The sequence below is a fragment of the Desmodus rotundus genome, chromosome 3, assembly GCF_022682495.2.
Source record: "Desmodus rotundus isolate HL8 chromosome 3, HLdesRot8A.1, whole genome shotgun sequence".
NCBI lineage: Eukaryota > Metazoa > Chordata > Mammalia > Chiroptera > Phyllostomidae > Desmodus > Desmodus rotundus.
Genome location: NC_071389.1, coordinates 44,956,622 through 44,984,313, shown reverse-complemented (window position 1 = coordinate 44,984,313; position 27,692 = coordinate 44,956,622). Strand labels below are relative to the sequence as shown.

Here is a 27,692-nt window from a genome sequence, read left to right as displayed (position 1 = left end):
CAAAGCTATTCAAATACATTACAGTAAAATTAAAATACAGCTACCAAGGTCTCAGCCAAAAAGAGGGAGTGAAGTCTATGCATGTCTCTTTTAAACATTTTGTTTAGGTATTCCAACTTTTGTTTTATTTCCTTGAGAAAGAGAAACCCAGGAAGAAATGGAGAAGGGGGGAGATGCAGCCATAAGCTTGTAGAAAAAAAGAAGGAAAAAGGTTGGCTGTGATGAAGAAATGTGAGGATTTCGGTGCTAAGGGCACTTTAAAAACTCGTAGAAACTCAGGTTCAAAATGGGTCAAAAAAAAAAAAAAAGCTAATTCTCTTAGGTCTGAGTCAATAAAAAGGAAACTTGATTGCCTCTGTCTGTGCATGTATATCTTTCTATCTCTCTCCCAATCAACAACGAGGGACAAAGCCCTTCCATCAAACACATGGCGAACACACTCTTTTGTATGGTGGATAATGGAGAACTTAACGGTCTTTCAAATACATGAAGAGACTGTGTGTACAATGACAGCAGCCACTTTATCTCTCTCAACAGAGGTGGCCAAGAAGAAGTAAAGTTCAGATTGCATAGGGCAGTTTTCCTAACTCATCAGGAAAGAAGTCCAAAATATAGGATAGGCACTGTAACACTCTACACCTGAGACTGGAATTCGGCATTCTGTCGTCAGGTCCCCCCCACCCCGCCCACCCAGTGACCATGACAACAATACTACATCTGCATCCACTTCCAGTTTCCAAAATCCTTCCACATATACTCCGTTCTCCCCAAAAGGTGGGGGGTTCCCCGCAGAGGAATGAACTAAACAAATGTGTCTTCCAACGACTGGATCTGCTCAGTATTTCCTGTTGACTGAGCTACAAAAATGCCAGTTTCTCCCATTACCCACTCTTACATTCTCTAGAGTTTCCTACACAAAGAAACCAGATTTATCCAGACAGAGAATAATAAGGGGCTCATTAAATGCCAAATCATTTAATGTAACTAACCTAAGTCTCGAGCAGAAGCCGGCATAGTGGTTGAATCTAACCACTTCCACTTTGTGACTTTTAAAACTTCAGCAAGTTGTTTACACTTTCTGAAGTCAGTAACTGCATTGGAAACAGAACTTTAACCCTTAGCATCAAGCCCGGTGTGTAAAAGGAGCCCTCAAAAGTGTGTTATTAAAAGTCCTACTTACCTATAAAATACTGTCATCAGGAGATATTTTTTTTCCTTTCCTAGCAATTTAAAGAACTACATCAGGCAAAATCCTGTGGTTTCATTGGTAGCGAATAAAAGTAGCTTCTATTTGGTTAAATTCTAGATTCAAGCTTACAAAATTAATGAAAGAAAAAAGAAAGTGCACATCCTTTGCCTAACAAAGCTTTGGGATGCTGTCTGGGAATTTGGAGAATTGCTATCCTTTATAAGTAAATCCTCTTTGTGACAACTGCTCATGATATGTCACTAACACAGCTTGACTTGTCCACAAATAAGAATGTAAAAATTCCCTTCGAATTAACAGAAAGCAGGGCGAAAAAGACATTGGAACAGATACGAAAATTTCATGTGTCTTCAGGGGCGAAGCCAGAGCCACAGCACCAGGTTACAAACCCCTACCTGGTCTAAAAGAAAGTTATCTAAAGCATTAACTAAGAGGATAAGAAGCCACCATTGTTGCAGGCTTAAAGTGATCCACTTTCACTAGGGCTCAGGGCAGTGGGGCCCTCATTGAAAATGCAAAATCCCTGGCTGGGGGTAAGAAGAAGAGAAAATGTTTTAAGATGCTCAGCTCTGGAGTGCCAAGACCAAGGGTCTGTGCATTCCAACACTCAGTCTCCTCCCTCAGCCCCCCTTCCACCTCCCATTATTCTGGAGCAGGTCCTTCCCAGCTCTGCCATTCAGTGTCAGGGAGACTTGGAAAGTGCCCGGGAACTGCTGAGAGATGGAGAAATACACAAAGGCTCCCTTCCACAAAGCATTCTTTCACAGAGGCAGCCGTGTCTATTAAATACGGCCCCCGAACGTGCATACACTTCTATAAGGAGATTATGAGGACCACGAGCTCACTCAATTAGCCCCACAAAGTGTTGTTAAACCCACTGTAGGGAAGAGAAAAAGGTATGTGTGGCAGGGAGGAGGGACGACTTAAAATTAGTGGCAGGGGGCCTCCCCTCTCCTTGGTAGTTCCCAGGGGAAAAGAAGGTGCACGCAACACTGTCCAATGAGGCTGCTGCGGCTCCTGGGCTGAGCCAGTTGGCGCCTGCACAACTCCCTTCCTACTCTTGCATTCTCATATTGCCAGCTATGGGCCATTACACACTCAAAGTAGTCCTTCCTAGATGTAAGTCATAAGAGAGGCCTACTTCCCTGTGCTTTTCCAACTGCTCCTCAAAAGCTGGAAGTACAAAATGTAGTCATTTATCTTCCAATAAAACTTATGGTACATTTTCTCAGGTATATAACAGTATTAATGAGGTGCCCAACTATGTACACTTAAATTATTAAAGCACTCATGGGCCATCATTGGCTGAATGAATGAATAAGTTTTTCACCTAATTATTTCTTCATGATTACTTCTTCCTGGAGACTGAAGTGGTCACAGAGAGAACAAGCTGACACATAGCAATAAACGCAATGTCCTTTTCTCTAGATACACAAAAGATAAGAAATCTTTCACTCAAAAGGTATTTTTGAACTCTCACAGTAAGATGTGTTTTATTTTATAACTCACAAAGGGATTTTAGAGACAGTTGTTTGATATAACAGTAGCTCTGTGAAGTGAAGTATTATTTACTCTCATAGGTGAAGGAAGAGGCTCAGAGGGATTAAGGTGAAAACCCTGGGTCTTTGCTTCTAAATTTATCCATGCATCCGTCCATCCATTCATCTATCTACCCACCCATCATCCATCCATCCACCCACCCACGCATCCAGCACTTACTGAGGGTCTACTCTTGCCCTAGGCACTGTACAAGGCATTACAGATTCAGGGAAAGCAGACTTAGTTTCTTCCCATAAGTAGCTCCCAAGGGCAAGTACAGAGTTCTAAGGGGTCACAAAGCAGCAGTACTCAACCCAAACATAGGCATAATAAAAGAGACAACTTTCTAGAGTTAGCAAGTACACTTGGTTGTCTACAGTAGACAATTAAGTCAATGCCATAATTAAGTCCTCAGGGACAAACCCAGTGTATTCTTCATACCACTATGCCTTCTACCACTCACCAATTGTAAACTAAGCCAACAAAAAAATGGCCCTGATGATAGCATTTGTTCCAGAAGATGATTAACTGCACAGCACCCCCTGGAAGTCCCAGCAGCAGGGCTGTCTTTGGCACCTATACAAAGTCTGAAAATAAGATAAGTGAAGTGTGAGCATCACTGGGCACAGGTAGGTCCTCCATTAAGATTCATGCATGACAAAGAATTTCAGAACAGGAGAAACTCCCTGCTCTGATGAGCAGAAAAACTCATTCTTAGGAGATGAGCCTGGAGAGCCCTGGAGCCAGGATCCATTTGGTCCAAAGGCACAAAGGAGACACATGGCGTGGGAAAGGGGACAGAGGCCAGAGCTGCTGGTCAGAGGCCTATTCTAAGAACATAATGGAAGAAGCCAGCTCCATGCTATGAGAATAAAGGCTATCCTTCCCTATATTTTTCTGAAGTTATATAAATGCCCTTATAACTCAAGCAACAGAGATTTCCAGTGGCCTTTCATTAGGATAAAACACCCCCCAAATACAGCTGCTGTTTATACTGCAGCTGTACAGCGTGCTCTTTGGCCCTCCATCTTCTCCTGAACGAATAATGCTACCCAGATTTAACATTTTTAAAATCATGGAGAAATACTTTGAGAGTCCTAGGGCTTCAAACCATCTTTAGTCAAAAAAGAAAACTACGTAAAGGTCTTTTAAGGAAATTAAGGACAGTGTATAATTTTAACACACACACACAAAACTAGTTTCTCACTGTTTATTTTTAGTGATAATTTCACAAAATGAGAAAGGTACCTAGTTTCCCGCTGCTTTGGGTCACTAAATAGAGGACGTTGACATTTAGGGACTGAGCCTTCAAAGTCTGGACCATTTGAAAGCAAACCCTGCCCAAGTTCTAAATCATGGTAATAAATTAGAATCATTAATAATACTATAGTCACATCACACTGGTCTCTACGGGTTATTAACAAGAAAGTTTGATTATGTACTTGCTTTTGAAAGTTATTTAAGCGAAGTTTGTCTACAATTCTCTTCTTTTTTTAAACAACGACCTAATAGGGCTGACAGTATAGGGAATATGAATATGCAGGAGCTTTCGGTCCCACATTTTGAAGGAGCAAATGTTACTCTGCACCTGTACTCCCACCACCATTTACTGTCTCTCCCGAGAATAAAAGTTTATACCCAAAAAGCACGATAGGGAGCAATTTTATATACGTGCCTTCATTTGGTCTTCACTGCCGTCCTTTGAGGAAGCGACTACTCCCCATTTTACAGACAAAGAAATTGAGGCTAGGAACCCAAGTCCCGCAGCCTTTGTACAACTACTTTGTCATTGTTCTTAAGAGACAAAATAGTTTTGAAACTCACTGAATGGGACTTCGGTGGGAAGTGCAGGGGTTTGCTAACACAAAGTGTGTTCCCTCCCCTTAGATGTCTGAAGGGCACACACATCTTCTGAGAGATGGAAACTCATCAGCTTGAGGAGAAAATGCCAGGTTTAAAGTGAAGCTTGTTAGAGGCAGCTATCACAGATTATTAATTTAGCCTTCTCTCCCAGTGAGTGTTTGATGTAAATGGCAAGGGTTCAAAGGTCAAAGAGGAAGAAGTATGTGCTTTAATTTCTCCCCCCAGAGGTGCATGAGTGTTTTCTATTAACAAAAACCCTGTAGCCAACAAATCCTGGGCTAGGATCAAACAACTCCTCCATCTTTTAAGTTATAACATCACAGGGAGGCATTTCAAGAGGAAACCAGGCCCAGGCAGACCTGCACTACCAGGGAGAAGGCTGTTCTGCCCTTTGGGAATGTGAAAAGCATCTTTCTTTTTGCTGAAATTGCTTAGTGGCAGACAAAAATGTCCCCAAATAGTCATTCTTGATCTATAGATAGGGATGAAGTTGAAAAAAACAGAAGTGGGCAGGGGCTGAAACAGAGCCATTTGTACCTGAAGAACCAACCCCTTTGGCCAAAGCTTTTAGGAACAGACCTTTAAGCAGCTAGCTGAGTCCATTGAGCTATGTCTGAGTTAAATGAAAATAGCCAATACTTAACCTCTATTACAGTATTTGGTACATAGCAAATGCTCAATCCATAGTAGGTAATACTCTCTAACCCTTCCTTTTCCCCAGATATTAATAATGTAGGAGAATCACTCTACTTCATTTCTCATCCCCCTCCACCTAAGACCCTCACGGCTGCTCAAAACCTAGAAGTGAGGGGTGGAGCATTAAATTCTGAATCCCAGCCTCGAATCCCTTCATAAAGAAAAGGCTAACACTTCATGAGACCTCTGACATCAGGCTTCGTGCCAGATAGGCTCAGACTTTCTTATAACCCCACAACCGTGAATGCAGCCCTGATTCTCACAGTGAGAAACAGGAGGCTTTGGAGGACAGTGAGAAGGCTTGCATTAAAAATCCAAGTTTCTCGAAACAGGCTTTCTTGTGAGTTGGCCTGGGTACTGGCTGTGCTATTATAACCCCTTTGGGTGAATGCTGTTTCAATCAACAGGCTTTGAAATGAGTTTTGAAAGCCCGAGTGTCATAAACTGAGCATAGCTGGAAGCGTTCAGCTTTCTTGTCACCTTTCAGGAAGGCCTCTGTACTCCTTAAAAATGGCCTTTTTCTTTTCTTTCTTTCTTTCTTTTTTTTTTTTTTTTTTTTTGCAGCACATCCCCAAAGCCTCCAAGAAGGTAAGCATTCCCATTTCCTGACAGGACAGTCCTAGGAGACTGGAGAATGAGGTAAGTCTCAGGCAGCTCCGTTAGAAAAAGAAATAAAAATCCAAGTTAAGGGTTTATAGGAAACACACAGAAGAAGAATAAAGCATGGTAATTGTTTACAGGCCACTTGTGAGTCTTTGAAAAATGCCATAAACTAGAAATGTGGCTTGCGAGAGACTAGCTTAAAGGGTTTATCCCTCAGACAATCCCTCAGTCCCTGTGACCCCTCCGCATCCACCCAGCCAAAGTCCTGATCATTGCAAGCGCATAATCTCCCGGAAGCACCCTGGTCCCCCACTGTTCCCAGACTGCTTCCTCATCTCCCCAGGAGAATGTCTGCTCCAGGAAAGCAGGGCTGTACTCTGCGGACAACTCTCTCCAGCGTCTCCAAGAATGCCTAATGAGCAGCAGACATTCACGTGTGTGCGATGAGAGGTTACTATTTCATCGTTTACTTAACGGTCCTGGTTAAATTGTTTAGACACAAGAATCATTTCTAAAATTTTAAAGATGTTATATAGTGATGTGACTGTCTTAAGAAAAAGTATTTTTACAGAATTCTAATGTGATCATAAAACTAAGAAGAAATAGTCCAATGTCTAGCTCTACAATTTTGATCTTAGTCTCAGAACTAAGAGAACCAGTGTATGAAAATAAAATTCTAACAAAAGGAAAGATACCAAAAATTACAGAGTGAGGTGCACTGCTTGGTAGCTTGTATGCACGTTGTCAGTGTGTTAAAAGAATGGCTGGAGGAACAATGATGGTTATGGTTGCAGGCTTCCCATCTCAATTCAACGCCAGGCATTGTGGGAAATGGCACCACATACCTTTACGTCACTAACCTATGAATGTGTTAAGTGAAAACTGTGTTATATTCAAGTCCTGTAGCTCTTGAATCAGACCAAGTAGACAAATCTTTGGAGGGTAAACTAAAAAAGGATATTTATCATGCTCCACCTTCTTGATAATATTTTACTATCAAAATGAGATTCCCTTAACAATAAATTCTTGTGAACTCCGTCCAAAATAGATGGTAATTATTTTTGTAACTATGAATCTCTCAAAAATCATTTATTAAAATCCAATAAAATGTGTTTTTATGTTCATCTGAAAATGTATTAACCATTATTTAGTTTTAGCCACTAAATGAACCAAGTGCAGGTTGTTTAATAATCACACTGTAATGTAGCAATTCTCTTCATGACTTTTTGAAACATCATGAAACAGACACAGACAAACAAAAGAATCAGGGATGGGCAAATGGAGATTGGTCAGAAAACTAAATTTTGCAAAACACAAGTTATAAGATATCTCCCATCAGGTGCTTAGAAATGTAATTCTGACTGAAACGTGTTATGTCAAGAAACATATTATGTTATTACGATGCATCTCTAATAACAGGTTTATAAAATATAAACTCCACTAGCATGGGTAATTCCAAACCATAATCATCTAATAAAAAGCTAAAATTATATTTTAATATATAAATTATTAGAACTGCCTCTACACTAATTGATTTGGACTCTCCACTAAGCAAATAGATTAAGCCCTCCCAGATTATTGTGCTAACATAACACCATCAAGTTCTTCCTACGTTTTACGCAGGAGCTCAGTAAATAGTTAAAATTTTAAAGCGCGCAGGGAGAGTCCAACGAAACTAAGACACTTGCCGAGATGATCTAAATCATTCCCGTGTTCGCCTGCATGGAATGATGACAGTGACAACTGCAGTGAACATCTGTGTGGTCTCCCTGCTGCCCAAATCACTAGATTGCGCACCAGTCACGAGATGCGGGTGGTATCAACCCCGTGCCCGGCTCTAGGAGTAGCCTTGATTGGCACAAACTAATGTAATCCCATCCTCCTGCATTCCACTCACCACAGTGAAGTCCAAACAGGGTGAGCCCAGGACAGCCTACAATGAGTGGAGGACGGGGGTACCCTCTTCTGAAGAGTACGATGTGCCCCTGAGCGGTCTAGAATCACTGCACTCATTTTACCACGGGCAAAACCAGCCTGAGACCTAGCTACTATCTAGGGGGTGACAGAGCCCCAAGAATAACAGGGAGGAAACGTGGAGCCAGGGCTCTGATCACACTGTGTCTGCAGCTCACTCACACTATCTGGAAACCTTTCAGCTACTTAAGCCAACAAACTCTCTTTCTCCTTTAAGGCAGTTTCTGCTGGGATGGGTTGTTACTTGCAACATATCCCAAGACAACAACGATGACGACAATGAATCTACGACACACGCTGTGACCCTTAACAGCCACCCAGGGTTGAGACAGGTATGATTTTTCTATTTATAAAGTGGGAAAACGGAGGCTATGAAGAGGAAAGGACTTGTCAAAAGTTATATTGCTGGTAAACTAAGTCTTGACTGCCTTTAACCAATAGCTTGGCAGAGAATATCTGTAAGTATGAAGATTATCAATGTTGTCTCATATTTTCTACATTGACCAGTCTTATTTTCTTGAATCTTCATTCTGTTGCAGCTATCCTACCCTCTTTCAAATCATAGCCTGGGCCCAGTGGGCCCTTGTTGATGTGCGTGCATACAAGTAATACAACTTCATCATATTTAAATGAAATCGCAAAGGTAAATGTGAAGAATAAATACCTTTGTTACTCTCTCCACCTCCACTCATACCCCATATAATGAGGGTACCCAATAGCCAGGGGGAATATTTCTAAAGCCAAAGTCAACCAGGTCACTCTCGTGTCTAAAATCCTCCAAATGCTTCCCATTTCATTCAGAATAAAATTCAAACTCTGGTCTCCACAGTGATCTTCTCCTTTCTCATCTTCCTCCACGTCCACCCTCCTCCAGTGACCTCTTTCAGCCCCTCACACACACCCAGATCGTCCTTCTCTCAGGCCCTATGGTTCCTACTCCATCCCCCCGTGCGTCCCAGGCCTCTCCACACTGTTCACGCCTCAGCTCAGGTCCAAGAGCATCGCCCCCCACCCCCAGGAGGCCTCCTTTGAACAGCACATTAACTTATATTACCTCCCTCATAGCACTAAGCAGGGTCCAATGTCATATTTAATTCCTGCATAATTAAATATCTACCCCCCTGTTTTAGAATGTAGGCCCCTCAAAGGCAGGGGCTCTGTTCTGTCATCACTGTATCCTCACACAGAGAGCAGTTCAGAGAGAAGTTCAAGCAGCAGTTACTAACAGATTGACTAACTCTAAAAATCCACACAGGCCACGTTTACCAAACTTTTTTCTTTTCTTTTTCTTTCTTTTTTTTTTTTTTTAAGAGGGAGAGGGGAATGGAGGGAGAAAGAGATGGAAACATCAATGTGTGGTTGCCTCTCAGGTGGCCCCCACTGGGGACCTGGCCCATAACCCAGGCCTGTGCCCGGACTGGGAATCGAACCAGCAAACCTTTGATTCACAGCCCACGCTCAGTCCACTGAGCTACACCAGCCAGGGATAACCAAGAACTTTTCAATAATGCTTTGTTTTGAGCTGAAAACAAGAACTGCAAAATCCACAACTCTCTCTTAGAGATTCTTATCTATCCTGGATTACACTTTATTCTTTCCAATCTTGGCATTATTATTAAGTAATGAAAGCAAATTTCTTGTGAGAACAATGTCACTTAAAAACATACTTAAGAGTAGTAGAATCTGGCACTCACAAGGAAAATAAAAAGTGCACGTGAATAAAAACCACCTCTCAGAACTCAACAATACACAGCACAGAGAAGGTCGTGCGGAGTTACGGAAATGTTATATAATGGGATGGTCGTGATCATTGTACAGATCTACAAACTAAATAAATCATTTTTTAAAATCAATAGTAGGGAAACAACCCAATTTAAAAATGAGCAAAGGTTTTGACATTTCACCAAAAAGTGCATGTACATAGGAACAGCAAACGGGCACAAGAAAAAACACTCAGCACCGTTAGTCGTTAGGGAACCCTTTGTGAAAACCACCATGAGATACCACTTTGCACACCTGACAATGGCCAACGTGAAAATGACTGACCGACCCAGTTCCCGTGCGGGCGAGGGGCCATCAGGACCCTCAGGCACTGCTGGTGGGGAGACAAACGGTATCGCCCCTTTGGAAAACAGACCGGCGGTTTCTTACAAAGTTCAGCATACACTTCACATATGACACAGCAATCCCAGCCCTAGAGATGGGAAAGCATATATTCCAACAAAAACTTGTCCATAAATAAACATATAGGAATGTTTATAGTAGATTTATGACCTCAAAAAATTCCACATGGTTTTCAGTCGGTGAATGGATAAACAAACTGTGGTATACCCACACAATGGAACTCTGCTCAGCAGCAAGGAAATGAACTACTGATATGCACAATACAGCTGAATCTCAAAGGTGTTATGCTACATTTAAAGCCAGACTCAAAGTGCATACCATAATGCATCCGTGTATACACCGTTCTGGCAAAGGCAAAACTGCAGAGCTGGAGACGGTTTCCAGGAGTTCCAGGTGAGGGGGGTGGGTAACTGACCACAAAGAAATTTTGTCCTTGTCCTACAACAGAATGACTACAAGGAGAGTTCAGGGGGGCTGATGAAACTGTTACATGTTTTCACTGGAGTGACAGTTACATGGCTGTGGGCTTATAAAAACTCATGGAACTCTACTCCAAAGAGAGTACATTTGCAAACTTATTAGGATGGCTATTATTTTTTTAAAATGTAAGTGTTGGCAAGAATGTGGAAAAATTAGAATTTCTGTCCACTGTTGATAAGAATATAAAATGGTACAGCCATTATGGAAAAAAGCATGACTGTTCCTCAGAAAAATTACACATGGAATTATCCCATGATGTAGCAATTCCATTTCTTGGAATTTTGGGTATAGACCCAAAAGAACTGAACGCAGGGATTCAAATATTTGTAGTACCCATGTTTGTAGTAGCAGTATTTACAGTACTCGGTTGATGGAGGCAACCCGAGTGTCCATCGATGGATGGAGGGACAGATAAAATATGGACCCACAATGGACTGTTATTCAGCCTTGACAAGGAAGTAAATTCTGCATCATGCTGTAACATGCGTGAACACTGAAGATGTGGTAAGTGAAGTAAGTCGGTCACAAAAGGACAAATACACAATTCCATTTACACGAGATACCTACTGAAGTCAAATGCATAGAGATAGAAAGTAAACAGTGGTTTCCAAGGACTCGGGGGCAGGGGGGTTGCGGGGGAGAGAAGTGAAGAGCTGCAGTGGAGTGGGTCCAGAGTTTTAGTTCGAGAAGATGAAAGAGTTCTGGAGATGGCTGCCCAACAATGTGAATGCACTTGATGCCACAGAACTGTGTATTTCAAAAAAGGTTAAAATAGAAAATTGTATGTTATGTATAACTTACAACTTTTTTAAAAGAATGAAAAAATAATGTTTGATACACTTCACAAAATTTTGGTTCTCAAGTTTCAAAGCCACATTAAAAAAGTGAGCTTTGCAATTTGTAGGGAGGAAAAAAGAGTACTTTTTACTGTATATAAACCTATCAATCAATCAGTCAATCAATCAATGTAATGCAATGGGGAAAGTACTTCCGAATCTCTACTGCAAGAGTTCACTGCAGGCACAACTCAGCAATGTTGCAGCTTCAGTCCCAACCACTAACAATAAAGCGAACATCACAATAAAGCAAGTCACATGATTTTGGGGGTTTTCCAACGCACATAAAAGTTATGTTTACACTACAGTGTAGTCCATTAAGCATTATGTCTTTTTAAAAAAAGCAATGTGTATACATTAATTAAAAATACTTTATTGCTAAAAAATGCTAACCATCAACTGAGCATGTTGGGAAAATGGCACCCAGACTTGCACAATGTGGGGTTGCCGCAAACCCTCAATTTGTAAACACTGCAGTATCTGCAAAGCACAACAAGGTGCGATAAAAGAGATTCCTGTACTGTATTCAGAGCTGGCTCTAGAAGTTTGGCTGGGTTTTTACTTTTTGGCCAAGAAAAAGAAGAAATACATGGGAAGCATGAATTTTTTTAAATTCTAGATACAGAACAATAAAGCTACATTAAACAAATTTTTTCTCCACCCTGGCTGGTGAGGCTCAGTGGATGGGGTGCCAGCCTGTGAACCAAAGGGTCACCGGTTCCATTCTCAGCCAGGGCACATGCCTGGGTTGGGGGGCAGGTCCCCAGAAGGGGGTACTCGAGAGGCTACCACACAGAAATGCTTCTCTCCCTCTGTTGCTCCCTCTCTTCCCTTCTGTCTAAAAATAAATAAAATCTTTTTAAAAAATAAATTTATTTTCTCCATGATGTATTTTAATGAAGCTGGAGTTTCCCTTCTCTCTCTACTGGCAGAGAGAGAAACCAATGGCCTGCCACAGACATTCCAGCTTCCAAACGTCTACAGACCCAGGGTCTTTCACCAACATCTTCACCCTTCTAATGGGTCCTTATCAGTAAGGGCATGACCAAAAGAGTTACTGGGAAACAACTATACTTGCACTGATTAGGCATAAGAATCCAAATTCCTCACTTGCACCACCCTCCTGGGGTCATGCTAGTCAGCGGCCGAGCTTTCCTTCAGCTCTTCAAGCAAGCCAGAGTCCCACCTTTCCAAGCAGGCTCTTCCCTCTGCTAGAATGCTAGTCCCCCAACCCTCCCTTGATTCTCCCTTTTTCCTTCTGCTAGTCCCCAACTCCTCCCAGATTGGCTCTTCCTCCTTCTGTTGGCCCTCCCAATCCACCCCTGATTAACTCCTCCCTCCATCAATTCCTCAGATTCCCTCCCATACCACCTGGTATGGAGTTGTCAATCCCACTCACCCTTGTCCAATAAGCATTTATTGAGTGATTCTCAGCAGCAAGCACCATTCTACAAGAAAACAGCTGTGAACAAAGTTACCTGGGGCAGGTATGTGCTTGGAGTGGTGGAAGGACAGCGGATGTGTGTGTAGGAAGGGTGAGAGCCTGGTGAGGGAAGGGGCGAGAAGCCACAAAGATATCAGGGGCCAGATCATATCTGGCTGTGTAGGCCACTGTAATTTGGGGTTTTACTTCAGGTCAGATGGGAACCTTCATTGAATTTTAAGCAGAGAAGTAACATATCTGACATATTTTTAAAGGCTCTCCCTGGTACTCTGTCCTTGTTTCCTTCATAACGCTACTCAAAATTTGTAATGTGTATTTATTTGTATGTTTATTTAATGTCTATTTCCCCTAGGAGGTGGTGTGCTCTATAAGAATAGGGATCATGTATCTTTTTATTAATCACAGACTCAAATCCAAGTGTCGTACCGGACATACAGTATGTGCTCAATGAACATTTGCTAAGCAAATTAACCAATGAATTTAACTTCTAGGATAAAGCAGCTCTAAGCACACAATTTGCAAGTATACACACATTTTTCCATTGTTTTACATTCCTAAATGTCAATATACATCTAACTTTCTCTAACATGAAAAAATTAAACACCAGAAGCACCTAATACTTGGAGTTCTAATGTGCTTGATACACTGCTAGACACTTCCACTCATCGTAAACACTTTAAATCTTTAGTAGCAAGTAAAGGCTCAAGACAATTCACTCTAAATCTAGAGTAATGGAATTAACACAGGAAACATAGTAGAAGTTTGCTATAATAACTTTTAGAGAGTTACGCAGTCTGCTGTTTAAGGATGGGCATACCATTTCTGAGGTCCAGACATTTCTGAGTCCTCACCACGTGCCAGAGATAGTGCTGACCATACCAGGCCTACAAATGAGTAAATCTGGGTTCTTTCTTGTGGGAGCTCACTCTCTAACAGCTCTCATCTGTACAAAGCTTTATTGTTTGCAACCCTTGCCCACATTTATTATCTGAATATACACGTATGCAAGTGACAATTTCCAAGCCTCCTTGACGGCCATCTGAATTTACACTATCTCTAGGGATCTCAACCCAGAGCAAGTAAACTTACTTCACAATCAACACTGAGTCTAGTCCCTTCCAAGGCTATGGAGGGGCAAATATCCCTGTTTCACGTAGGGGTCACTGAAAGCAACTCTGGATCCAATAGCCAACATTGCCGAAAACCTCAGCTCTCCCAGCTTTCTCCAAACCTGCCCAGGGCAGCAACAACCCAGTGACAGTTTCCTAGGGAGGGAGCAGAAGCAGCAGCAGAGCAAAAAACTGGCTCTCCTGCATTGGCCAAGGACAGCTGTCATTCAGAGGACGCTACCCAAGACAAACGCAGCACCATACTTCAGTGCCTCCTGTCTCTGGACTGCCAGGAGACACACTGGCTTTGGAGAAAGCCAATCAACAAACATGCATGGAATTAGGACAAAGGAGTCGAGTATCCAGGCAGGGGCCAGCGAAGTTCCATGAAGCTTCATTTGAGTTAGCAAATGATTGAGGACAGACAAAAACCCCAACAGGACTCTCTACACCTCTCATTTCCTAGAAATAAATGTGATGATCACAGCAAAACTTTTAAGAATATCTACGTCGTCTAAGGCCAAACCACGGTGAACGCACCTGATCTCCTCTGACCTGGGAAGCTAAGAAAATCTACACAATACGCATATTCCACCAATAAGGCCATAAAAGTATCCTCGAACCACTTATAAATATTGTAACCCATATCAAGGAGGTGACATCCTTCAAAATTCCTTCTTCAGGTCTTCTTGTGCTTAAACATAGCCCAGTAATTCTCAAGTTTTATGGCTTCCCCGTGATTTCTTTTCTAGATAGAACCCTCACTTTATTTTCAAGTGACACAGAAATAGGAAGACTATTTTAAATTTGTTATTATTTTATATACAGAGTCAGAGCAGACTGATGAATCTGTACTTCAGTGTACTTACCGATCATTAATTTCTGGCCCTTCCTCCTTTTAATTAATGTTTTTTTAAAGAAAGTTGGCCATCATATACTAGACTGTTTGTCTTGTTTCCTTAACATACGCCTTATCAGCTCTGCCGCAGCTGAAGTGATTTCAAATTGCTCCGTGACACACTTGGATTTTCTCCCCCTAATAATTCCTCCTTCCTGCCCATGACTGGCAGGCGCCTTCCACACTGCAGTAATGTGGGACAGCTAATTATCTACCAATCCACCTTGCTATTCCTCACTTGGCAACTTTTATCTGCACAGGACAGCTGCACTCTCCCTGTTTGAAGTAAAATGTCAGTCTCTGCTAATGCAGCAAGACTTACATCACTAATGATGTCTCCACACTTTGAAGAAGCAACTCAAAGCCTAATTAAAAATTCAGATTCATTCTCACTGGCTTGCTGATTTTCACTGCCCTTCCACCAAGGCCTTGGAGTAGCTTTTAAAATACTCCATGCGAAAAAGAAAATTTCAGGAAATATCCAAGGGGAATCAAGAAAAAAGTGCTGCAGTCTTGGTCTTTGACAGGGTCTTTAAAATAACTGTTATGGTTGGAAGAGAAACAAACGTTATCACATACAACAGATAAGCATCTTCTCGACTGGCTCCCACCCTACAGATCCAATAAAGCACACTATTTCCAGGGAAACTATCCAAGCCACTCTCCAGTCAATCCACTCTAGTATTTAGGTATTGGAACTTTTCTAACTGTAATCAATTCTGAAATTATTGAACTGTGTAAATATACGGTACGGGAAACTTCTTTTGAACTCAGAAGAGGGCAAAGTAACAAGTCAGTTCACATGACATCATCACATCTTGTTTCATTATCAAGTCGCACATCCCTTCCAAAGTAATAATACTACTGTAATTTTCTGAAGGAGAAGGAGAAGAAGGAAGAGAAAGAACAAACTTACTTCTTACTCCTGGGGATTGTAAATGACTATGAAGAGAGATGCAGGTCCTGAAATTCAATATAGAACTTTGCCTGAAAATTACAGGCGGAATTTCCTTCTGTGGCTTTTACAAGCACCACACACACACACACACACACACACACACACACACACACACACACCCATTGTTCCTCCCCAACATTTTTTTTCTTTTTATTCTGTACCTTTGTAATAAAAAATTAATTTTGGTGGTATAAGTTCACAATTATAAATAGCTATTGACCATCTACATGTGCTCTTTTGAAAAATATCTAAAAACACGACAGCAAGTCTGAGAACTTTTGCGTTTCTTCAGTGGCTCACTGACTTCTAGCTATTGAAGGAACAACTTTTTTTTAATCCTCACCCGAGGACATCTTCATTTGCTTTTTTTAGAGAAAAGGAGGGAAGAGAGAAAAACATCAGTGTGAGAGAAGCATCGACTGATTGCCTCCGCAGCACCCAGCCCGGGACCGGTGCGGGGACCGGGGATCCTGTGTGGGGACCGGGGATCCTGTGTGTCTGGACCTGGAATGAACCCACAACCTGGTATGCGACCTGCCTGGGAGTCACACCCACAGCCTTTAGGTTATGGGATGATGCTCCAACCACTGAGACATACCGGCCAGGGCAGTAACAGATTAACTTTAAAAAAAAAAAACCAAAACAAAAAACCCAATCAGCTGCCAAATGAGACTATTAGCTTTAAGTTTTCAGCCATAAAACAACTAAGCCAGCCTTTTTCTTTTTTCAGAAGAGGATGTAAAGGTTCTTAATTAAGTCAAGTTTGCTTTCCGTTTTAAGGCAACCTTCCTTTGGAAAAATGGAGCTCCCACAGTACTGTGAAAAGGGTCAAAGCAAGAGTTCTAAGATGAAAACTTGAGTTCTAAGTCTACCACTCACTGCTGGTATGATATCCAGGCAGCCAATTTCCCACAGGGCCTGTGTCTCATCTGTAAAGTAAGATTTGACTTTCTCTCCAGCCCTTCCCAGTTCCCATGGCACCCAGTGATCTGTGGACCTGAGAGGTCAAGAAGAAAAGGCATGCCAAGCGCAGCCCTGCTGAGCCTGGATTTGTACAAGCCATGAGGGCAGACCACAAGACCACAGCGGGAAGCTGGCCAGCCAGCCAGCCTGTGAGCCAGAAGCAGGAAGACCACGAAGCAGGCCCTCCTAAACTAAGCTTGGGGAGGCAGAGTCTAGATATGGTTCAGGCTCTGGCTGCTGATGCTGTCTGAATGCTAAATCCTTCAGCTGAGTGATAGGTACCAAGCTTTCTCCAGATTTCTAGGTCCTCTCTCCCAGAGCTCATCTCCAAATACAAGAGACTCAGGCACAAGCAGCATCTAGTTCCCAATTCAAATGCTAGTAAAACTACTGCCAGCCATGGTGAAACAATGGGGAGAACCCAGGTAAGAAAAGCGGACATGCAAAGAAAGAGAAATAGGGTACTGACCACATTGTTTGAGCCCTAATCCAGCCCTGCCCAAAAATCTACCCGGACTGTTCAACCACATAAGGCAGTAGGTTCCTTTCACCTTCGAGCTAATAAAAACTGGGTGTTCTATTACCTGCCATTTAAGTTGCAGCTGACATGAAGGATTCAGGGATCTCACAATGTGGCTTCTTCTGCACCCACTCTTCCCCGTAGCACTCTAAATTCCAAACCTCACTGCTATCTTTCCATTCCTCAAAGGTGCCATTACAGAGGAGACTTCTGAGAACTCCATTCTTAGACTAACCAACTCATATTCATTCCACTTTTTCCAGGAGGACTTTCAGAATCCTTTTCCATTCCACGGAAAGGTCGACATACTTTCTCTAAGCATCCAGAACCTCCTTTCTCATAACCTTCACTGCATCAGAAATTAACTGATGGTGGATACCTCAGGCCAGTCATAGTTGCTGAATGTTTATTTGGTGCCAGGCACTATTTCTTTAAGTAACTATGATGACAAGAAGCTCATCTTCCAAAGCAATCCAATTTAGAATTCTATCAGAATGTTTTCCTTTCTATTACACAGAAACTTGCTTCCCCACAACCTTACACACGAGTACTGATTGTACCTCCTGGGACCCACTGAGTAATTCTAATCTAGTCACTGTGCATTGGTGGCCTCTGGCCTGATGCAGCCTGCAGACATGTTTGGTTTGGCCCAAAATATCTGAATTAGTTGCCAACATGTTGAGAATCAAGAGATTTTGTCGAAAAACCAGATATCCAGCTTCTCCTGAAAAACAGAGGCATGCGACAACCCTGGACCCACAATGACAGTGGCAACCATTGGAGGCGCTAAGGAGCACCTGCCTCCCATCAGCCTGGCACGTGCCCTCCAGCACAACAGCGCCACCAGCCTTCACTGACCCACCCCTGGCCCCCATCACTCACTTTGTCTAACTGACCCCTGTAAATGTTCAGTTCAATAATGCTCAGTGCAATCTAGGTCCCATATTTTAGAATTTCTTTCTATACTGTCTTGGCCTATACAAATTGGGTAGCCTTCCTGGTAAGACGTGAGCTCTCAGAGATGTGGATGTCCTGTACTTCTGCCCTCTTTCAGCCTCCAGTTCTGCAAAACGAGGCACCCAGTGAATATCTGCTGACAGGCTGATTATTAGACAAGTATGTATGCAGTCTGGCTTTTCCTCTTCCACCCTCCTCTCTCTCCCACCTACAGTTTATCTTGCCTTGTCCCTTTCTCACTCCTTCCTCCTCTTGGAGGGGGAGAAGACAGGCGGTACAAGGCATGGCCCACACTGCATGGCCCTGAGAGAACATGGAACCTCACAGCCTTGAGCAGAAAGCCAGGCCTGAAAACGAGGGCCACGTGACATGTATAAGGGAGAATAAACGGGTTCCAGAGGAGCTTCCCAAAAGAAGCCTGGGCATTACCTCTGGAAGGCTAACAAGGTTGCTGAGCAAAAATACTATTTGTAAAGGGCTAGGGGACTCAGTAGTGATCGCTTTGCTCAAGCGTATCATCATAAAAAAATAAGTATATACCCTCCAAAATATCTGTGTTTACATGTGGATTGCAAATTCTACATGCTGGTGTATCAATAGTATGTATATTATACAGCATTTAAAATACAGAAATTAAATAATACAATAAAAATGTTATGGATAAACTGATGTGATATCTGGAATTAGCTTCAAAATAATCAGGGGGAGGCAGAGACGACGCCAGCCTGACCACGAGTTCATACTGTTGGGGCTGGGTGAGACACTGGGGCATTTTAGTGCCATGCTCTTTACTTTGTGTGTGTTTTTCAAATCTTTGTAACACAAAACTTTAAATAAATAACCATGGATAGCAGGTCTAATATTTTCTTCGTAAACCCCAAAGGATGGCTTTGCACCACATCCTTGAGGCCTGTGCACCACACTTTTGTAGCCCCTGGGACAGAGGGCTGACCGCATTGAAATATGCAGGTTCTAAAAATCAGATTTCAGCTTCATTTCAGGCTTGGGAGCTATACATTTGTTGCCTTCCAGATTCTTTGCCCTGGCACTAAACAGACTATCCCATATTTATTTGTTTATTAACTGTTCCTATGTTATACCTTGTGCTAACCACTTTTAAAATATATTTCTCTCCACTAACCAAAGGAAGCATTAAAACACGAAAGTTCAGAGCAATTTAGTAACACAAAAGTTACGCAGCTAAAACCAGCTGAGTCAAAACTACTGTTCCTGAATGTCAACTGTAATTGAAAAATAAATTTGTTTAAACTGTTGCCCCTTCATATTCTGAATTTCCATACACTTTTACACCAGGTCCAAACAGATCCAAAATAAATCCCACTGCACATAATACCAAAATTCCAGAGTTCTACAAGGTTCCTGTCTGCTCATCCACTTAAGCTCAAGGAAGGAACTCCTCAAGCAGCAACCAGAAATAGCACCAAGTTATAAAGTGTGAAACCCTCTCCTTCCCCTCCCCCCTACCCGTCCAGACTCAAGTATGATTGGCATGAAAAACATTAAGCACAGGCGAGGATGCCAACTATAAGACAGGTATTAGTGGAGAGGAAGTGAAGGAAGTCCTAAGCACAACAGGGACAGTCCATCGGAAATCCTTCAACATGCTTTTTCTTGGGCTCATTCTCACCACGTTCAACTCTGAGTCATCCATCAATGGTCAATTTTCTTCTACTCCAAATATTCATCTTCTGAAGAGAACAAGTTGGCAGGTTTTCCATCAGGGCTTATATTGGACACAAGGCATAGAAGCAAACCATATTATCTGCAAATACAGGTGATTTCTCACCTCTAAAACATTCTACAGTACCTAAGTATACATTCAAAGCATCCTCAAGCAGGCCATTCCTGGTAATATGCACCCTGTTTAGGGAAAGTGCAAACCCTACCTCACATCGCTGCCTGTGAGCATGCAGTAGTAGTAGAGCCACCAAGATGCTTACGTCCAGCAACCACACGAGCTCCAGGGTGATGGAACCAAGACATGGAGCCATATAAAGAGGTACAGGTGTCACAGCCATGCCCTATTCAGGCATCCAACATACACCAACTACCTTGTCTAGTACCATCAACGGGAATTAGGAATGTCTGATGAACTACTGAGTTGGTTACCCTTCAATTTTGACGCGGCTGCTGCTTTTAGAATTGGCCTATGTGTGTAGACAGTTCACTGAACAGGCTGCAGGACGAATAGCCACCTTCTGTGACCTCACCACAGGGACCTGGGCAGCCGTCTTCTGTACTCACACAATGCCCTGCTCCTCTCTCTACCATGGCACTAGCCCACTGCATTCTACCACCTCTCTGCCTCTCACTAACCCCTGTATTATCAAACCTGTGTTTGTATGTCTCCATCAGTTTAGAGCTTAAGGGTGAATAAGAACCAGGCCTTACTCACCTTACCTACCCAGCTTAGTCTAACCAAAGGCCCCTCACAGAGCAGAAGACCCTTCCCCCAGAGTTTGCTGAACAACTGTTGCAAAAATGAACAGTGAACTTAGGCGAAGCTGTTCAACTGCATAGAAAGAGGGCCTCCCTTTCACTTTCAGCTGCAGCCATTATTTACAGCCTTGCTCCACATTTTCAGCCAACACCTCACCCTAGTCCAGTCGAGCTCTTCAATCCCTGAAATCACATCTGTCCTGGCTGCTGCTCTTTCTTCAATTTGACTTGAAGCGCTAGTTTTTGCTTCTGGTATTTCTTCTGCCTCTACTAGAAGGACACCTACCTCCTTCCAGGCCACATACAGCAGCTGTCTGACCAACCTGCTATAGCGTGTCTGCCAAGTTCACAGTGACTATGCCCGGCCCCGCAGAGCTGTGTTAGAGCTAACTTCAAGGAGGGCACACTGGCAGTGTGCCAGGCTCTCGCTGTTAGGAAGCCTGTATTGTCATATAATGTTAAATGGGCCTTATAAGTGCCTGGTGAAATGGCTCCCAGAGCCAGATATGCCTTCTAACAAGCAGGCATTGTTACTTCAGCATTTTACCTGTGCAATCTTACCTCCTCCTCCAGATTGTAAATGTAAGGAGCTGTGCTGGAATACCCCCTTGTAAATCCCCTGAACACCCAGCACAGTGCTCTGTGCACAGTAAGCATTCACTGAATATTTCTCCATTTAAGAAAAACCACATCCATCAACATTTCTCAGTTCCAGCTTCACATTAACAGGCGCCTTCATATGCACTCTTTCCATTAGGTCCACAGAGCAAATCTCTGGGAAGAATCATCATTCCTGAATTTGCAGATGAAGATCATACAACTTTAAGTAGCAAAGCTGGAACCCAGTATAGAGTTCTTTCCCCTCCACTATGCAGCTTGATAAAAACTTGTCGCATGAATGAATAAGCAAAAGCAAGTCTCCCTGGACACAGCCACTCTCTGTTCCCCAGACCACGATGTAGATGGTTTCACCGCACCAGACCCCCAAGGAGACGATGATTAGGTTTTTGACTTTTACCCATGATGTATGAGGTCCTCTGCCAGGGGGGCAGTGTTCAGTGACAGCTTTCCCAGGGCACTGGCACAATTAGTTGGTGCAAATTATTTCAAGAATGTTTTAAAGTGTCTCCATTACTAAAAAGGAGCAATAACAGAAAGAGCAAGCAGCCTCCTCCAGGAGAAAACCTTTCCAAGAAAATCTTTAAGATGGACCACTTTTCAGACTGTCTCCTCTATCAGCAGGCACAAAACCTATGTCATGGGAAACCCCAGTGCTGAAAGAAGGCTGGGGTTCTTTTGTTTGTTTGCTTGGTGGGTTTTTTTTGTTTGGTTGGTTTTTGTTTTGTTTTGTTTTGTTTTCAAAATTACCACTTGCAACCTCCTGTGAGCAGTATGTGTTGCCATTCGAAATGCTGGAAAAGGCCTTGTTTCAGGATTGACTTTGCAATTTCTCAAAATTAAAAAAATGTCTTTGGAGAATTTTGGCTGCAACAGCACAAATTAAAAGTCTGGAAATAGGCTCTTTACATATATATGCTGACTTTGAAAGTTTTTTGTCAAATAAGATGCTGTCCTGAAAGGTCTGCACTGAGCTGGGAACACTAAGGTCAAATGAAAGGAGTCAGTCCCTTCATCAAGGGAGGACATTTTTTCTCCTGCAAAGAGAACAAACCTTCCCCCAGCCCTCTCGTAAGGAAGTCCGACCTGCTCACCTTAATGTCCACATGAGGCTTCCTGCCTCTGAACAACAGATTAGCTCTGCAGCTATAAAATTCAACATTCCACAAGGGAGGACTATATGACCTGCACTTTAGGTAACTAGCCCCACAAAATTTCAGGCCCATTGAGCAAGTTCCTGAGGATTACAGAGGAAAATATGAGGCTCACAATCTTTGTTCTAAGGGTCAAAAACCTAATCTGCCTTAGAATTTATTTTACAAGTACTTCCACCACCCCCCCCCTCCAAAAAGCTGGCACTCTAACAAAAATTCATTAGAGACCCACCCCCATTTTCCCAGGTGAAGGCAAGTGGCAGATCAATGTACAGCTCAAGAAGAAGAATTTAAATATTAAATACAGTATATGTTTCTCCTTTCAAAAAAAAAAAAAAAAAAGAGAGAGAGAGAGAGAAGCCACTTCACATTTTGCCAGACAAAACCCTGTCCCCAGGAGGCCAGTTTCCACAATGAGGTTGCAAAGGTGTTAGAAAGAGGCCAGTTGGGAGGAGATAAAGGGCCATTTGGGCACAAACCCCCCACCGATCAGAGCTTTTTTCTAAAGTGTCTCCTTTTCAACAGGGAGGCCTTTTAAAACTACATTTGCTTTGGATCCCTACCTGAATGACAATGTGTTAGGATCCGATTTCACCTTTTGTCAGGGATCGGGTGAGAAACAGAAAAACTGCTGTCAGTATCTTAGAGAAAGCAAACCCTTAGCTTAAAACGCGGAGGGAAAGAAGTCCTAGGGTCCCTTGTCCAGCCCTAGTGATGGGGTGAAGGTGACAAATGCCTACTAATCTTACAAGCACAGTCCAAAACAGCAACATATTAAATTTCCTTTATTAAAAGAGGTGTCTCTCTGCAAAAATACAATTGTTTGTGCTCTAAGTTGAAACATGCACCACTGGGGGAAAAAGTCCTAGTTTTTTATCCTAACATTTTAGTTCTATTTCCTCTAAAAGTCACTTCACTCCTAAGAACTCTGTCAACAGTCATCAGAAATCACAAAGTGCATATGGGAAAAATTATAACTGGATCTAACCCTGAACGCTGTGCAGAGAAAAGGACAGTTAAATGAGGTAACTTAAAAGCTTGTCTATTATTCTACAGATGAAGAAGAATCTGACTCTATTGCACTTCATGGCCGGATGTCTGCAAATAAATACTGTACAGAACTATCTTTCCAGCAAACCAACCACTCCTCAATTTTACCTCACTGTTAAAAAACAATCCTAATCGCCTTCTACTTTCGTGTAAAAGGTCTATGTTAGTTGCTTTAGGAAAACTGCACCATCCTGTGAGGACGCTGGGGAGGTCATAGAGCGGGGGTTAAAAAAAAAGACGTCAGAAACCTGAATCCCACCAAAGCAACTCAAAACATGTCTCCCTCCCGGTAGGAGGTGGACCAGTGGTCACAGTAAAATTGAATTCTTAAAGCTATTCCAAGAACACATTCCTGAAAACTTCGTTCTTTCGAAGACCACATTCATCTTCATTATTGTTAGAAGGCATAGGAGAATGAGGTTGTTTTCCCAAGAATGGTATAGCAAAGGTTTCAGACTCCTAATGTCCTCTCAACCTCTCCTAGTCCAGGGGGCCTTTCCGACCAACTAGGTTAAAATACCGGCAGGATACAATCTCCAGGTGGTTGCTGTTTAGCAATTTTTACTACTGTTGGCTGTTAGTAACATCTTCAGGATTCCTAATTAGCCCCGCTCTTTTTTTTTTTTTTTTTTTTTTTAAGCTCCCCTCTTCTCCTAGGGAAGAGCGACACGGTAAACAAACTGCAGAAATAGGAACCTTATTCACTGTGCTCCCCTCCCCGCCCCACCCCCCAAAACAGGCATACACAAAACAAAACAAAAATCGTACAGCGGACAGCGCTCAACGGACAATGGCAACAGCAAACAGCAGCAGCAACAACAACAAAAAAACTCTCTCACACAAGAGTAGGGAATCTACCAGGAATATACCAAACCATCCCCTCCCCCAATGCACCCGGGCGGGGACGAGGGGCGCGGAGTCCGCTCCCGCGCCGCTCTCCGCCGGGACCCAGGTGGCCCAGGGGCAGCTGCTGGTGCCTTCCCTCTCGGTGTCTACGAATGAGCCTCGGTCCAGAGGGACCCGAGGAGGTGGTGAAGAGGGTAGGCTAGGGGCTTCGGAAAATCGTCCGAGCCAGACGGGGCCGTCTGCCCCGGGATAGGTACACAAAGAGGGAAGGGAAGTTTGCAAGGGCGGCGGGGTGAAAACAGGACCGCGGGGGAGATTCGAACAAATTAGGTTAGGAGATGCGAGGCAACTGGAGAAACCTCGCCGAGATGAAGGGGCCGGGCGGGAGAGAAAGTGGGTTCCGTGCAAATCGCAGGGGCTTCTGCAGAGGGAGGGGTGGGTACCTGAGTGCCAGGAAGAGTTGGTGTGCAGTTGGGGGTGGGGGGGATCCTGTGGAGAACAGAGGTATCCGGTGGAAACGGGGGGGGGGGGGGGTCTGTGCATGCCAGAGAGGTCAGTGTACGGTGAAGGGGACCTGTGCTGGGAACGGGAATCTGCGCAGTAGACACAGGGTGCCTGGCAAGTTGGGGGGCGCAATGGGAGCCACTTACTTGCATGGTGACGACCCCCAGCTCCTCCGCCGCCAGCCTCCTCATCTGGCTCGCCAGCACTTGCGCCTCGTCCAGGATGGAGAAGTCGGCGTCGGCCACCGCGCCCAGGAGCCAGCACGCGACCAGGCAGAACAGCCAAAGGGACGGCCGCAGCGCTCCGGCCCCGGCCCGGCCGGGCAAGCCTCGGCAGCGGCGGGCCAGGGCGGCCGCCCCCGCCGTCTCCTCTTCCTCCGGCTCGCGGGCCATGCTGCCTCCCCCCACTCCCCGCCAACGGGCTCCAGGCGCCGGAAAGCGGGGAGAGAGCAACGGGAGGTGCGCCCAGGGCCCGCTCGGAGCACCCCGCAAAACTTTCTTCCCCTAGTGCAGACTCCTCTCTGCGCCGCGGCGGCTTCCAAACTTAGGGGGCGCCCGGCTACAGCGCGGGAGCGCGGGCGGCCACCATCGCCGGGCTCTGGCGGCCCGGGGAGAAGAAGCAGCCGCCCGAGCGGGCTCCGGGACCCGGGCAGGGCCCCCGCGGCGCTGCGGGCGTCTGGAAGCGCGGCGGCGCCGGCACCCGGGTCAGTTGGCCGCGCGGCCGCGGGGCTGACAGGCGGAGCGCGAGCCGGGAGCCACCGAGCTTTCGCTTCCCGGAGTCCCGGCGCAGGGAGGCGAGGGCGGCTGGCGGCACCCAGCGGAGGCGGAGCAGCGGCCCGGCTGCTGGACTGGGGCAGCCACCCGAGCGAGGAGGGAGAGAGGGAGGCTCGGGGGGGATAAAAGAAAATAATAATAACTGAGAGAAAAAAAGAAAGCGGTGGGGGAAAGGGAGGTGTCTGGTGCCTCCACGCTGCGCTCCGGCTCCGTGTACTTCCCGGCTTGGCCGCCGCGGCGGCTGCGGTGATTTATGGAACAAGCGAGAGAGGCGGGGAAATTCCCCCAGTGGCCCCTCCTCTCTTTCCCTCGCTCCCGCCCCAGAACTGGCCCCCGGAGACGCCCGGTGCAGGAGAGCAAGGCTCTCTCCTTGGGTACCAGCCCTGAGGGGGGTGGGGTCACTTGGACCCTCGGGTTGCGGGGGACTGTGCCCCACCCCAGTTCTCGCCGCCTCTGCCAACGCGAGTGACTCCGGGATCCCACCCGTTCAAGGTTCCACCCATCGAAAGTCCCTTAAGTTCTAGGACGCTGGCTTTCTGCCTGGCAGAGATTTGGGAAGGAGGGGACTGCCGTTGAAGCGTCCACGCTGCTTTTCTTCGATGTTGTTAATGACAATAGCTAGCACTGGTTGGATCAACAGATTGCTTTTTTTAATCAGCTACTCTGTGCCCCTCAATGTGCTCTGGGGTTTGTAACATTATCCTTTAATCCCCGCCTCATCTCGATGAGGTACATATCTTTATCCCAAATTTTTAGGTAACAAAGACTGAGGCTTAGAGAGGTGGAATAAATTGCCAGAAGATCACCCAGGGGATAAGAGGCAGATCCAGAATTTAAACACAAGTCTGACTCTAAGGCTCTTGCTCTTAAATACATCATTTTTTTTCCTGTCTTTGAAAATGAGCGATCTGATCCCATCAAAAGCAAAAACAAAACCAAAACCCCCACAAAACTCAACCGGAGCTCGCCCCACACATACTCTGGAGCATGAGGAGGGAAGTGAGGTTGTTAACCTTCCCATTTTCCCCTTACTCCTGGCTGAGGTCTCTGAGAAATCACCTGTTGGAAGCACCTGGAACAAGTGGATGGGGGAGGGGGGTGTTTAAACTGCCATTCTTCTCCCAAACCTTGTGAGATTGCTATTTGTAGGTTTCTAGGGAACAGAGCCATGCCCAGGGCAATTAAGGACTAGAACCTGCATGTCGTGCCCTCTTCACTTTCCAGCAAAACCTTCTGTTTTCCTTCTTTGACTACATTGTATTAAAGACACACCTCTTGTAATCTTTCTCTGGCCCATTTTTCCTGACTGGTTGTTTCTCTAGTCTGAATTCCCTAGTCAGTGTTGTCTCTGCTATACTATGCTTTCATTTCGTGATGACTCTCCACTCTGTGCCCCATGGAGAGGGGCGAATCAGACTCTTGCAGCATTTAGTACCTGCATTGTTTGTTTTATGGAACTCACACATATCGGAACTAAGGTAAGTCTTTTGTCAGCAGGGACCAATCCATCACAGCATCATCCACAGTTAGCTCCTCAATACCAAAGTAGGTGCCATAAAAATGATTCTTAAATTAATAATGGGATAAAAAGATCTATATGCTGTCTTCTGTCACCAGAGTTGAAGTGACATTTGGTGGATGATCCTGTAACTTGTTTTTTTGCTATATCACTGCACACGATAGTGAACCAATCAGTGAAGCAAAATGTATCAACCATGTGGTAAATGAAGAGAAAAAAACAAAAATAATAATGGCATCCAGCTTTTAAAATTTTTTGTATTGGATTCTTCAAGATTATTGTCACCAAAGTTGTCATACATCTCCAAGCTATCCTTCCAAATTCCTTTGACTATTTTTTGCATATTGTTATTATGAGGGGACCTATTTTTCAGCATTCTATGTGCCTTTTCTTTATTCTCAGAATCTTTTTGAGGACTCTCAGTACACCTATGCCTTCAATTATCACCAAGACATCAGAGTTTTTGCAACTTTCTAAACTAAGCTCAATCTTCCTTTGGAGCTGGAATTTCATTTTTCCAACTACCTACTTGCTTTTCTACTAGATATACCTGAACTAAAACTCATTCCTGCTTTTCCCCGCTCTCCACCTCAATCT

At 44.1% G+C, this 27,692-nt stretch overlaps 1 protein-coding gene across 3 annotated transcripts in view; it reads right to left on the bottom strand.

Annotated features, from left to right (window-relative positions):
* Positions 1-25,829, bottom strand: part of CACHD1 (cache domain containing 1) — a 208,482-nt gene extending 182,653 nt beyond the window's left edge. For all 3 annotated transcript variants that reach the window (XM_024565420.4, XM_053920359.2, XM_053920360.2), the window contains exon 1: positions 24,950-25,829. In XM_024565420.4, coding sequence (XP_024421188.3) covers positions 24,950-25,195 — 246 coding nt within the window. In that variant the 5' untranslated portion in view covers positions 25,196-25,829. The remainder of the gene's footprint in view (positions 1-24,949) is intronic.
* Between the last annotated feature and the right edge of the window lie 1,863 nt (positions 25,830-27,692).